Below are 12,139 nucleotides of genomic sequence, written 5' to 3' on the forward strand. Positions count from 1 at the left end.
AACTTTTTCTTTGCCGTTTGTTTTTATTAGAATTAGGGCTAAAATCTGCCTCAAGTCCCACTCAGATAATCTTTTGATCTAATGTAAACATGTTCCCAGTGGTCTTTTAATCATGATTATGCTATTTTTAGCCAGAATCAAAAGAACTTGTTTAGTTTTCTAGAACATAGTTTCTGCAGAGCAGCAGGAGTTCATTCGAAATTTGCCTTTGAATTGTGGGTCTGTTGACATGGAGTAGGTCCCATCTTCTCCTCCTATCATCCATCTGTTACACTTTCTCGCTAGTTTACAGCCCCTCACACCCCCAATATAACATTACGAACAATATTGGAGCTGTCTTACTGCCGGAGCTGCCAGATGCCAACTCAGACGAGGAAAAAAAAGACGTACATGAATCTATTTAGGGGCTGCACGGTGGCGCAGTGGTTAGCGCTCTTGCCTCACAGCAAGAAGGCCCCAGTTCAAATCCCACCTGGGGGATCTCGGCTGTCTTCGCCCATCAGTAGCCGGGTTAGACTCCGGCACCCTCGCGACCCCAACAGGGAAAAAGCGGACAAGAAGATGAAGGAATGAATGAATTAATCTATTTGTCTGCAAGTGGAGGCATCAGAATGAAGCGGAGCAGGAAGCTTGAGGCTTGCTGTTGTTGGTTCTGTGTCGCTATTACAAGCACTATTTTTGTCTGCTCCTGCTTTACAAAAATTTGAATAAAATAAATACTCGGAAATGCAATTTTAAGCCTAATGTTCTTCATCAATGTCCTCCATTATTAGAAAAAACAAGAGGTTTGATTTTAATTGATTTTAAAAAACTGTTTAAAAAGTCAAAAAGCTAAATATAAAACAGACCTTGTAGAAATCACTGTACATTTATCAACAGAAGGTGTTACATGTAGTTATAAAACAAGTTAGACCTTATTATAACAAAACGTAGTTGGTAGTATGATTGTTAAGTATATATAAAGGGTGCAAAATATATATATATATTACGTTGTGCTTTGATTACTTGAAGTAGAAAAGACAGGCAATCCAATATTGGTGGAAAAAATACAAACGTAAGTACATTATATTCAGTAAAATGGGCTTAATGAGATCATTTCTTAGCAAACAGCATTGGTAGCCAGAATAACAGCAAGAACGACATTTGTTTTTGTTCCACATTTTCTTTGTAGTGAATTCTCAAGTTCAATTTAAATAGTTTATTTAAAAGAAAGGTCTCAAAAAGACTTAAATTTAACATCCTTAGATCAGTTTAAAGAAGGATCTTTATTGTAATACAAAAAACTTTGAGCTTTAAGTAAAGACAATCTCTGGAAGTATGTTATTAACATGTTGATTTCAGGTGTGGGCTGGTAACCACATGAATGCATTAAAGCACCTTAATGTCATCTTATGATTTGCATTTCTGTTGCAGTTTGGTGAATGACATAAACAACACTGGACAACAAGAGGAGCAGCAGGAATTTTTAAACTCCCTGGAAATTGTTATTCTGTCCATCGTTCTTTCCATCATCATCATCATGACAGTGTTTGGGAACCTGCTGGTTATGGTGGCACTCTGCACAGACAGACATCTGAGGTGAGCCTGCTGGATCTGTGCTGGACGGACAGAAACATACAACCTAGTGGTCTCCAGCTGCTGCTACTTTTTGGAAAAAAAAGTGCAGATCAAGCTGTTTTTACAACTTTCATTTGAAAAACATATTTTCTTTACCCATCTGTCAGAGACAGTAGGAGGTTATTATTTACAACTGAAAACTAGACTACAACTGCATATCAAATGTCCCATGAAGAGCAGCAGAGGTCAGTGAGATCAAATTAGTTTTTTAAGGTCAAAATGAAAGAACTACCTGAAAATATTCTGGAATTAAATAAAGATATTAGAAAAAACTTAGATAGATTGCTGCTATTTTCAAAAACCTACATAACAGATAAACATATAAATATTAGTCTGCTTGTAAACTGATAAAAAAAGCTGCACATTTGATTCTGCCCCCATTTGTCAGGAGAAGAACTATAAAATAAAAAAATCTCTAAATCTGTGTCCACTTCTCCTATGCTGAGATAATCCATCCCACCTCACAGGTGCGCCTTATCAAGATGCTGATTAGACAGCATGAATATTGCAGAGGTGTGCCTTAGACCTGATACAATAAAAAGACACTGAAAGGGGGGCCAGGGATCTCAGAAAACCGGCATTTACCTTGTGCACTCATCTCCTTCGCAAGACTTGATCAGGTTATTGATTGGTGGCGGTGTAGTAATGGTAAGGGCAGGCTAATGTTTTGGAGGAAGAACACAGATGAGTTCTATTGATGGCATTTTGAATGTAGACATACCGTGATGAGATCCTGAGCCCCATTGTTCTCCCGTACATCCAAGAAAATCATGTGGCAGCATGATGATGTACGGCTCCATGTTGCAGAGATCTGTATACAATTCTGAAAACTTCCCAGTTTTTGTATGGCAGAATCACCGGACATGTCACCCAATGAGTATGTCTGGGATTGGCGTGCACGACACTGTGTTCTAGTTCATGCCAATATCCAACAACTTCACACAGTCATTGAAGAGGAGTGGACCAACATTCCACACGCCACAATCCACAACCTGATTAACTGTATGTGGAGGAGGTGTGTTGCACTGCATGAGGCAAATGATGGTCACACCAGATATACTGACTGGTTTTTCTGAGTCCCCAGACCCCCCCCCAACAAAACAAAATGCTATAGTTCAGAGTGGTCTTTTATTGTAGTCAGCCTGAAGGCTTATTTACAGTTTCGTCTGTCGTTCATGAATCAATTGGAATGTCTACATCTGCATCCGAAGTCTGTCCCTCCGCAACTCAAGCTATATGCAGGAGTTCTATTTCCAGTCCGTTAATACGTCAATTTTGTGGTAAAAAGCCAAAGAAACAGGAATTAAGTTTGGGTTTTCAAAATAGAAACTTCTGCTGTACTTTCAAAATAAAAATTATATTTTAAATGTAAAGTGACATGCTTAGGCACGATAACACCGTGGATAACACTATTGTTCATTTTTGTTGTTTACAGATAACAAATGTTTAATTTATAAAGTACAAAAACATAGCGTCATTTCTGACTCAAAAGAAGCATTTTAGAAGAACTCTGTGAAGAAGGAGAGGGCATGGTGCCTGATTGCTTAAGTTTTGGATGTTGATGACACGGGGGTAGCAGGACAAACCCCTCCTCCCGGAGCCAGGGGAGAGGAGAGACAGACCAGAGACACTACTGAGACCGCGTAAACCAACTTAGTGTGGTGAGAGGGACTCTGCATGCAACAAGATGCACTGCAGACGGACAATTGTAAATTTGGGGTAAAGCACACCTGTGCAATAGTCATACTATCTAATCACCATTTTAAAATGGCACACCTGTGAGGTGGAATGGATTATCTCAGCAAAGGAGAAGTACTCACAGATTTAGACAGATTTGTATTTGCCAGAAGTGGTTATCTGTTGAATGTTGAGTTTATTGCATAACAAATGGGAGCATCCAAAACAAAGTGTTGCAAACATCTGCCACTAGTTTGCTCCTGTTCTGTTTTTCAAAGCTGGACTCTTGGAAGGTTTTCTTTTGAAGGTAATTTTGAGAAGTGAGATGAAAACGCCAACTTTTAATTGCTTTTGAATAAATGTTTGTGTTGTTTCCTCTTAGAAAGAAAAAGACCAACTACTTCATTGTGTCGTTGGCGTTTGCTGATTTACTGGTCGCCCTAGTTGTGATGCCATTCGCTGCCATTGAGCTGACCACCGGTGAGTGGCATTATGGGGAGCTCTTCTGCTTGGTGCGAACATCACTGGATGTTTTGTTGACCACAGCGTCCATCCTGCACCTGTGCTGCATTGCATTGGACAGGTTTGTGTGTGAGCACATTTGATTCTCTGAAACGTTTGGACTTCAGAGAAAGTCTGAACAGAAACATATTGAATCATCTTAATGTTTGTGAATCCAGAATGCAGTTTGTGTGTTTTTCCAGATATTATGCTATCTGCTGCCAGCCTCTGGTCTACAGACACAAGATGACCCCTGTAAGAGTGGCCGCCATGCTCGGTGGTTGCTGGCTCATCCCCATGTTCATCTCCTTCCTGCCCATCATGCAGAATTGGAATGTAATTGGGATCGAAGACATAGTGAGTCTTTATTTATTAAGCTCACATGACACAGAAGGTGACATGGTAAATAGATAAAAGCACAAGTTAGTTTCACAACTATTATTATCAGTGATAGAAACATTACTTTAAAAAGATAACTAGTTATAGATACTCAGTACTTAACCGTGAAAACAACAGATTTTCTGTTTTACTCTATGGTACACTGTAAAAACTGAAACATTGGATTAATGAACAAAAGTCAATTGAAATGAGTGAAATAGACATGAAGGTTTTTTGTAAACCTTCCATATTTATTACACAGTAGTAATTATTGTGTTCAAAATGAAAGTAAATATTGAAATAACATAAAGTGCATTTAACATCTCAGATGTCAACTGGCAACACGTAAATAACGCACGTCTTTCAATGTACCATATCTCTTTGGCTGTGAATGCAATCAGCGTCAATCAGCTGATTTACACTGACTGCATTAACACTTCACTACCTAAAAGTGTTTTGTATCAGCACAAGCACAAGGTCGCAATATTTTGTTTGGCAATACTTGTATCGATTTAATATGCTGCCAAAATGATATTCAATTAATTGTTTAGAAGTATTCTTCAGCGTCTTACTTTTGTTATCCACCTAAACCTCCGACCGCTAGATGGCAGTACAGCACACTGAGCCTATTTGACACAGTCTTGGGATATATCACGATACGTATCGAATCGTGAGACATGTATCGGGATACGTATCTTATTGCCAGACTCTTGCTAGCACACACCGCTAGTTTGCACAGTTTTTTTTAATAGTTTTACAGTAACACACAACGTTAGCATTCAGTGTCTTGGAAATTGTTGAACCAATGTTTCCACTTTATTTAAAGGCGGCTTATTTTTACTATTATTGTCATTCTACTATTGAGCTCGTTCTAGTTTTGTGCAGTCCTTTGGAAGAGGTATACAAATAAAAAAAGTTCACATTTTTTTAAATGAAAGATAACCTGTCCATTAGATAACTGCAGAGAAAATACAGATTTTCCTCATTTATTGCAGGGATGTCTGTATTATCTCTGTAGTCATTTAACAAAAAGTTCATATCTGTTTAAATAACAAATGACCTGCTCATTAAATGACTGCAGAGATAACATACACTTCCCTCATTTATCGCAGGGGTTACATCCTAAAAAAGAAACCACAATAGGTGAAAACTGATAATTGTAATTACAGATGTTGTAAGGCTGTAGAGCTCCTCACTACACACTTATACTTTTCTCAAACAGACACAAACACCTTCACATCTTTTCTCTTTTGTTCTCAAAGCTCTCAAAGTTCAAATCTTCGTTTTATAAGCCCAGTGTTACTGAATGAAAACAAAGCTCTGATTGCGATCTAAGTTTTATATAAATTTAGCAAACTGAACTCGTTCTGTACAGGAGATACGGGCTGGAGGAGATTGGTTGACAAAGTCCATAGCCAATCAAGAAACAGAATAAAAGTGCTGTTTTTTGTTTTGTTTTTTAAACAAAGGGAAAAAAATATAGTGAATGAATTCTGTACCAAGCATAATTGTGACAATCTTTACAAGTTTGTTAGCTTTAAAGTTCCTAAAATCCTAATGACTTGATTTTATCATCCAGATTAGTAAATGTGCAGTCATTTACTTAGTACAACCATAATTCAAGAATGCAAATAATCCTAAAATAAAAGAATTAAAATCTATCTTAATGAAATATGTATTTTGCTTCTTTTTCTGACTAAATCAAGTAAATTCTTCTTTTTATTCACTTGGAAATGTTACTGACATTTGACCATTTTTCCTCTATGCCTGGCCTCATGTTTATTACTAAGTACTAAACTCTTTTTTTAACCACTCCCTTTCATTAGGATCACCACACAAATTCACTTAGAGTTGTGTGAGATGTTCTACACTAGATGCTCTTTCTGAGGCATCTGGATTTGAACCCGTGACCTGCATACTGCAAGCTCAGTTGAGAAACCACTCCACCAGAGCTCTTTAAGAGACTCTTGAATCAACAGACTTTTGCCAGTCAACTGTTATCAACTCTCATAGAGTTTTTAGTGGCTTTATATCTTACTAGTATTAGTGTTTTGCAGATTTTGAGAAGGAAATTGTTCTTTGTTATTGACTGCAGCAAGTCAGAGTCATGTTCTAGTTATTGGAAACAGCTGCCATGAGGCTAAACTCAACGGGTGTGACACCAGTTAAGTCATTTGAAGCAAAATGTTGCTTCTTTTGAACTTTTGATTTCCTTAATAAATAATGAATTTAGGATTATAATAATGTGTTAAAATAATTAATAAACCACATAAATGGGAAACGTGTTTGTTTTTGTTAATGTATATTCTCTTTCCACGAACCTTCTTTTTAATACAAAGCTGAGCAAACTGGCTCATTGTATCTGCAGGCACTTTTAAGGCTAAAGCATTAACTTGGAAATGTAATTTATTCTTATTCACTCTGGGTTTTAATTCTGGGCAAATGTGCAGGCAGAAAGCCAGACAATATAAACCAATTTTAGTGGAAAATGACTTTACAAAGCCTTTTATTATCAGAGATTTAGAGCATTTCACTGTAGACTGTAAAAAATGGAAGCAGGTGGAAAAGTACAGAGCCCTGACAATTATAATAAAAAAAATGTTCCCTCAAATTAATTATTTGTACCCACAAATGAGCATGATGCATGAACAAGTTAGAATTTTGTGTTGACACATAAGTATTTTGAGCACATAAACTAACACTTTGGGTGCACAAATTAACATTTTGTGTGTACATCTTGGTATTCTGTTTGCATAAATTAACATGTGGGGCACACAAATTAACATTCTGGGCACAAATTAGCACTTGAGTGTAGAAATTATTGTGGATACATTAGATTTTTTTTGTACATAAATTATCATTTTGCGCAGAAAAAAACTTTTTTTTTTCCACAAATTAGCATTTTGTGGTCAAAAATAAGTGTTTTGTGTACAACATTTAGAATTTTTTTTTGAAAATGCAAGCATTTTGTCTGCACAAATTAGCCTTTTAGCATGACTTCAAACTACTAATTTGTTCCCAGGAAAAATACTAATGTGTACCCAGAAAATCTTAACTTGTGTCCAGAAAACATTAAATTGTGACACCAAAATAGTTTTTGGGGGGGGCACAAAAACACTAATTTCTGGCCACAAATATAATTTTATGGAATTTCTTTTCTTAATGTCTTGTCCAGGGCTCCATATAAAAGGTCTCTCTGACTCTTGACAAAGTTTTTTGCTTCATGTAAGTTCAGGTAATCTTGTCATACAAATCAATGATTTTGCTTTCTCATTTTGCAGATAAAAGAAAGGATATCCCAGACTGGAGGCTTCAACAACACAAGCTGCATATTTCTGGTTAACTGGCCCTACGCCCTAGTCTGCTCAGCTGTGGCCTTCTACGTTCCTTTGGTCCTCATGGTCCTGGCATATCAGCGCATCTATGTCACCGCCATGACACATGTCCGACAGATTGAGACTCTGCAGCGCGCCGGCTCTGCTCCCACCACCGGCACAGATCCAGTCGTCACTGTGAGGACTTCCACTTCCTCAGATCCACTGGATCACTACCGTGTTAGATCAACTACAGGCTCCTCGTCCTCGGAGTCTGCTCCTGTTGCAAACAGCCGCATGCGCATAGAGACAAAGGCAGCGAAGACGCTGGCAGTTATTATGGGCTGTTTCTGCCTGTGCTGGGCTCCGTTTTTCATAACTAACGTGGTGGACCCCTTCATCAACTACTCAGTTCCCGGGCAGCTGTGGACAGCTTGGCTCTGGCTCGGCTACATTAACTCGGGGTTGAACCCTTTCCTGTACGCCTTTCTGAACCGAGCTTTTCGGAGGGCGTTTCTGGTGATTCTGTGCTGTGGGGATGAGCGGTACGCACAACAGAGGAGCCGCTCCCTCAGACACGCCCAGAGAGCGTGCTCACCTGCATCTGCCAACGGGACTTCGATGGCTCTCAGGTAAACACACAGCAAAGACACCTTTTATGAGAGCTTTTTTTGGCATTTGTTCCAAAAATAAAACATTTTTTTGCATTTAAAAATTAGCTTTAGAGCAATCATGTTTGAATCTTGATGCTAAATTTCTAAAGCTACAGACACATCAGGAATGTGGTGTCTGTTAAAGAATGAACTTATTGTGGGTCCTTGATCGCACTTTTAGCCAAAGTAGTTCACACTGGACAAGCAGGGAGGGGCTTCCTCATTGTCTTCTTTTTCGAATGTTTACCACTACAGTTGGTGCGAAATGGTAAAAATGTCACAAATGCTGCTCCAAACTTTTTCTTTCATGGCTCTATTACTATATTTGTAAGACTTGGCGTCATATAATTCTGCAATGATCAATTTTCAAGCCATTGGGACTTCCATATTTCACAATCAAATCCAAATCTCTGATTTGTCACAGTTTTACCTTGTTTAACTTCCAATTCAACAGCTGCATGTGTTGTATGTGTGGAGCTCAAAAAAAGTCTTTGAATTGTGAGTAGCTACGCGTGAACGAGAGTTTGAAACGTGGAAGCTTGAAGCACATATTTACATAGACATTTCATTGAAACTGACTGCTTAAATGAGCATTGCCGAGGGCGGTGTGAACATAACTTAAAAGTTAAATGAGCAGTGAAGATGGTAACTGCAGGAATGAAGGTAAGTTAACTGACAAAAGGAGACAGCTAGCGCCACACAAGTGAAAGTGCTGCCCAGACCAGTCTATCAAAACAGTTCTGCAGCCTTTTATCTTAGACCTAATAACAAAAATCCCCTTGATTTTACTGTAAACAACAGAAACTGCATGTGCGTGGGAGTGCCTGGGTTTGTTAAAGTGAGCATCTGCATGTGGGTGTCTTTAAAGAAATAACATCCTCAGGCGGGAATGAAGAAGGATTTGTCTCATCGGTCAAACTGAGGCAGATTCATGTCAGGCTGCATAAACCGTGAGCTGATAAATCAAACGCCTGCTGCCTTTGTCTTTGTTAGCTCATTTGTCTACTTGACATGAGACAAATTTAACTAGGAAAAAAAAAAGTTCAAATTCAGCAAGTTAAAACAATACAGTGGAATTTACTGAAGAATTGCATTTACTACATTTTGAGCAAATTGTTAAAATAATTTCAACAGAGCCTTAGAATTGTGCACTTGTACAGAGGTAGACCTGTTTGGGTTCTGCAGGTTTTGGAGTTGACCAAGCCTGTGGAGGGTTGTAGACATGAGGGACTGCATCATAGGCTGAGCACGAGTGTGTGTGGCTCATCAAGTATTAAGTATTAGTTAAGTTACAAGCACTTATGACGTACGGATGATGCTGTTGTATGGTATCCTTTTTTCCGCAGTCTGTTAATAAGATGGCTCCTTCTGTTCCCTTTTTTTTTTTTTTATCTGAAGACTGCTTGTATCCATGCATCCATCAGGGTAGTTGTAGCTAAGACTTAAACATGAGCAAAAATTTCTCAAAGCCTCAACCAGGAAATGAGGTCTAATGTATGTCTAATTTTGAAAATCCAGGGTTTGACCCAAATCTTGTTGCAACATTTCACATGTAGTTTCTGAACTCCTTTAGCTTCAGAATACTCTATTCACTGATTAGAAGTATACATGTAATTTGACTCTTAGATGAGGGAAATGTAGTGTCTGACAGCAATCAGGATGTGGGAGGAGACCTGAGCTACTGATTTTATTTCCACTTTTTGTTTTCCAAAAATCAAAATTCACAAAGAGCATAAGTTGTGGTAAAACATCAATTGTAAGGTAAGGTTTCTGATATAATTAGAGGAAGATCAAATTATTGTTATTTATGGATATTTATATTTCCCTTTTATGTCCCTTCACAGCAAAAAGATACAACTTTTTTCTTTTAACTAATCTTCCCTAGTGAAAAAAACACTAGAATCTTTGGGGGAAAAAAATGATGTATGTTTTCTTTCTTAATCCATGTTCGACCCTATATCTCGATTTAAACTTGCAACATTAGAGAATACCTGTTCTTATTCTACAGCAGCAGAACTTTGCTGATGGCGGGGATTTAGTCGAGGGCTATGTTTTTGTTCCGCTCCTCCGACGTGGGAGGACGATGAAGGAGGAGGCCTTCCTGGCTTTCTCTGTTGTAGAGGAAAAAGCACATTTTCAACACAAGGTCACACAAAGATAAAAAAAGGATGTATTTTGTCTAACAACAGACATATCAACTACTGACATATATGAATGTGTTGAATGTATATACATGTGTCATCAAGAACATAAATTTTGGAGTGTGTATATACAGTATATACTGTGTATGTAAAATACACTAGAGGATGATCTGCCTTAAAACACATCCAAGGTGTCCTCTGAAGAAAAAGATAAACTTTGACCGACAAAGACAGAAGACACAAGAACTCACAGTATGGATGCTCGATGGCTGTAAAGTTACGTAAACATTCCCCTCGGCAATGTGTGTCCAAGTGACCACTTTCACTGAAAGTCTATGTAAATTCACATATATGCATGTTTTTATATTCCGCATTTAAAACTCTCACATTCACGCTTCGCTATCCAAGTTTTAAGATAGTTTTCAGACTCTACATACAAACGTGCTCCTATTGAATATGCAAGTTAAACCAGTTGAACTTTGACATTTCAGAGACACAGATTAGTAACGTGTGGATGGTGTCCATTCTTATTTACTGAATTTGCAAGGTTTGCAGATTTGTGCCTGACCGGAATTATATGACATCAAACCTTTTAGATATCACAATAGAGATTTGAAAGAAAAGGCCTGGAGATTTGCACCGCTTCGATATTTCACACCAAGTCTCTTCAACCTGCATGCGCTAGTTTCAGGTAGCGACAGTATAGTGTGAACATCATCTGTTAACTGCGTATTCAAGTATGTGCCTTTATTTATTTGGAGTTAAATATGAGGCAGTTAAGGCTTGGTTGAACATTGGTCTTAGAAAAAGACAATGGTATGAAAGAGCTGAGATTAATGTGCAGTGTCTCATCATGAATATCCACAGCCTATGTCTTTCTTTTGTGTAGGAAGCAAAAAGGCAAACACTGTTAACTCCAATCTGATGTCCTCTCTTAAAATCTGTCTGACAGAAAACAGACACAATCAGATTATGGCTGACAGGATACCGGAAAGTCAAAATACTGGAGAAAACTTGTCATGTCCTTTTATTTTCAGAAAATCTTCTTACTTCTTCTTTCCTTTAAGAAAAGTTGTGAGAGGATTTTGTGTATTTTTTTTTTCTTTTTAGTTCTGATAATTTGTCAGCAAACTTGGCGAACGTTTGGTGACACGTATTAGACACAGTCAATTTCTACTTTTTTAATTCCAGTTGTGATAACTGGTGCTATATTTGCATTTTCTATCTGTTCATCCTCAAAATCCCCAAAATATAAGACTATTTAGGCTTACATGACATCAAACCATTTTTTATTTTCCATCTGCTCTCTAAATGTGACGTCAGATGAAAACCTGGGATAAAAGTTAAACAACTTACATTGCATAACTCGGATTCCAGACCAAAAACAAAATTACATAAACAGGTAAATAAAAAAAGACCCCAAATCTCATAATGCTTAATAATGACTTAAACAAAAACATCAAAACTGTAAAAAAAAGAAGAAAAAGAAAAAGTAAAAAAAATGAGGAAGAAGAGACAAAGAGCAAAAACAGGTCAAAGTAATAACAAAAAAATGAAGCTGAATCATTGTAAAGAATATATCACTTCAAAGCCTAAAGAAGGAAAAAGAAAACAGGGAGACAAATATTTAAATGAAGACCACAGAGACATTATCCTGGGATTTGTAATGCTTATCAATGATGTAAACATATGACCTAAAATATAGTTTTTTTTAAACTAACTACTTGTAACTATTATCCATTTATAATACCATAGTTTTCCCACTAAAGTGCATCTTCAAAGATTGGTCTTTTTTTAATTCATTCATTTCCATATTTAATCTTTTTTTTTTTCAATTAATTCCATCCGTCAGTTCATG

The 12,139-nt window shown here is 37.5% G+C and overlaps 1 protein-coding gene across 1 annotated transcript in view; it reads left to right on the forward strand.

Annotated features, from left to right (window-relative positions):
• The window catches only part of si:dkey-247m21.3 (5-hydroxytryptamine receptor 4), a 61,904-nt gene that overhangs the window by 32,393 nt on the left and 17,372 nt on the right, over nt 1-12,139 (forward strand). The window contains exons 3-6 of the mRNA XM_024299383.1: nt 1,414-1,578; nt 3,677-3,877; nt 3,999-4,152; nt 7,455-8,119. Coding sequence (XP_024155151.1) covers nt 1,414-1,578; nt 3,677-3,877; nt 3,999-4,152; nt 7,455-8,119 — 1,185 coding nt within the window. The remainder of the gene's footprint in view (nt 1-1,413; nt 1,579-3,676; nt 3,878-3,998; nt 4,153-7,454; nt 8,120-12,139) is intronic.

Source organism: Oryzias melastigma, linkage group LG12 (genome assembly GCF_002922805.2).
Source record: "Oryzias melastigma strain HK-1 linkage group LG12, ASM292280v2, whole genome shotgun sequence".
Classification (NCBI taxonomy): domain Eukaryota; kingdom Metazoa; phylum Chordata; class Actinopteri; order Beloniformes; family Adrianichthyidae; genus Oryzias; species Oryzias melastigma.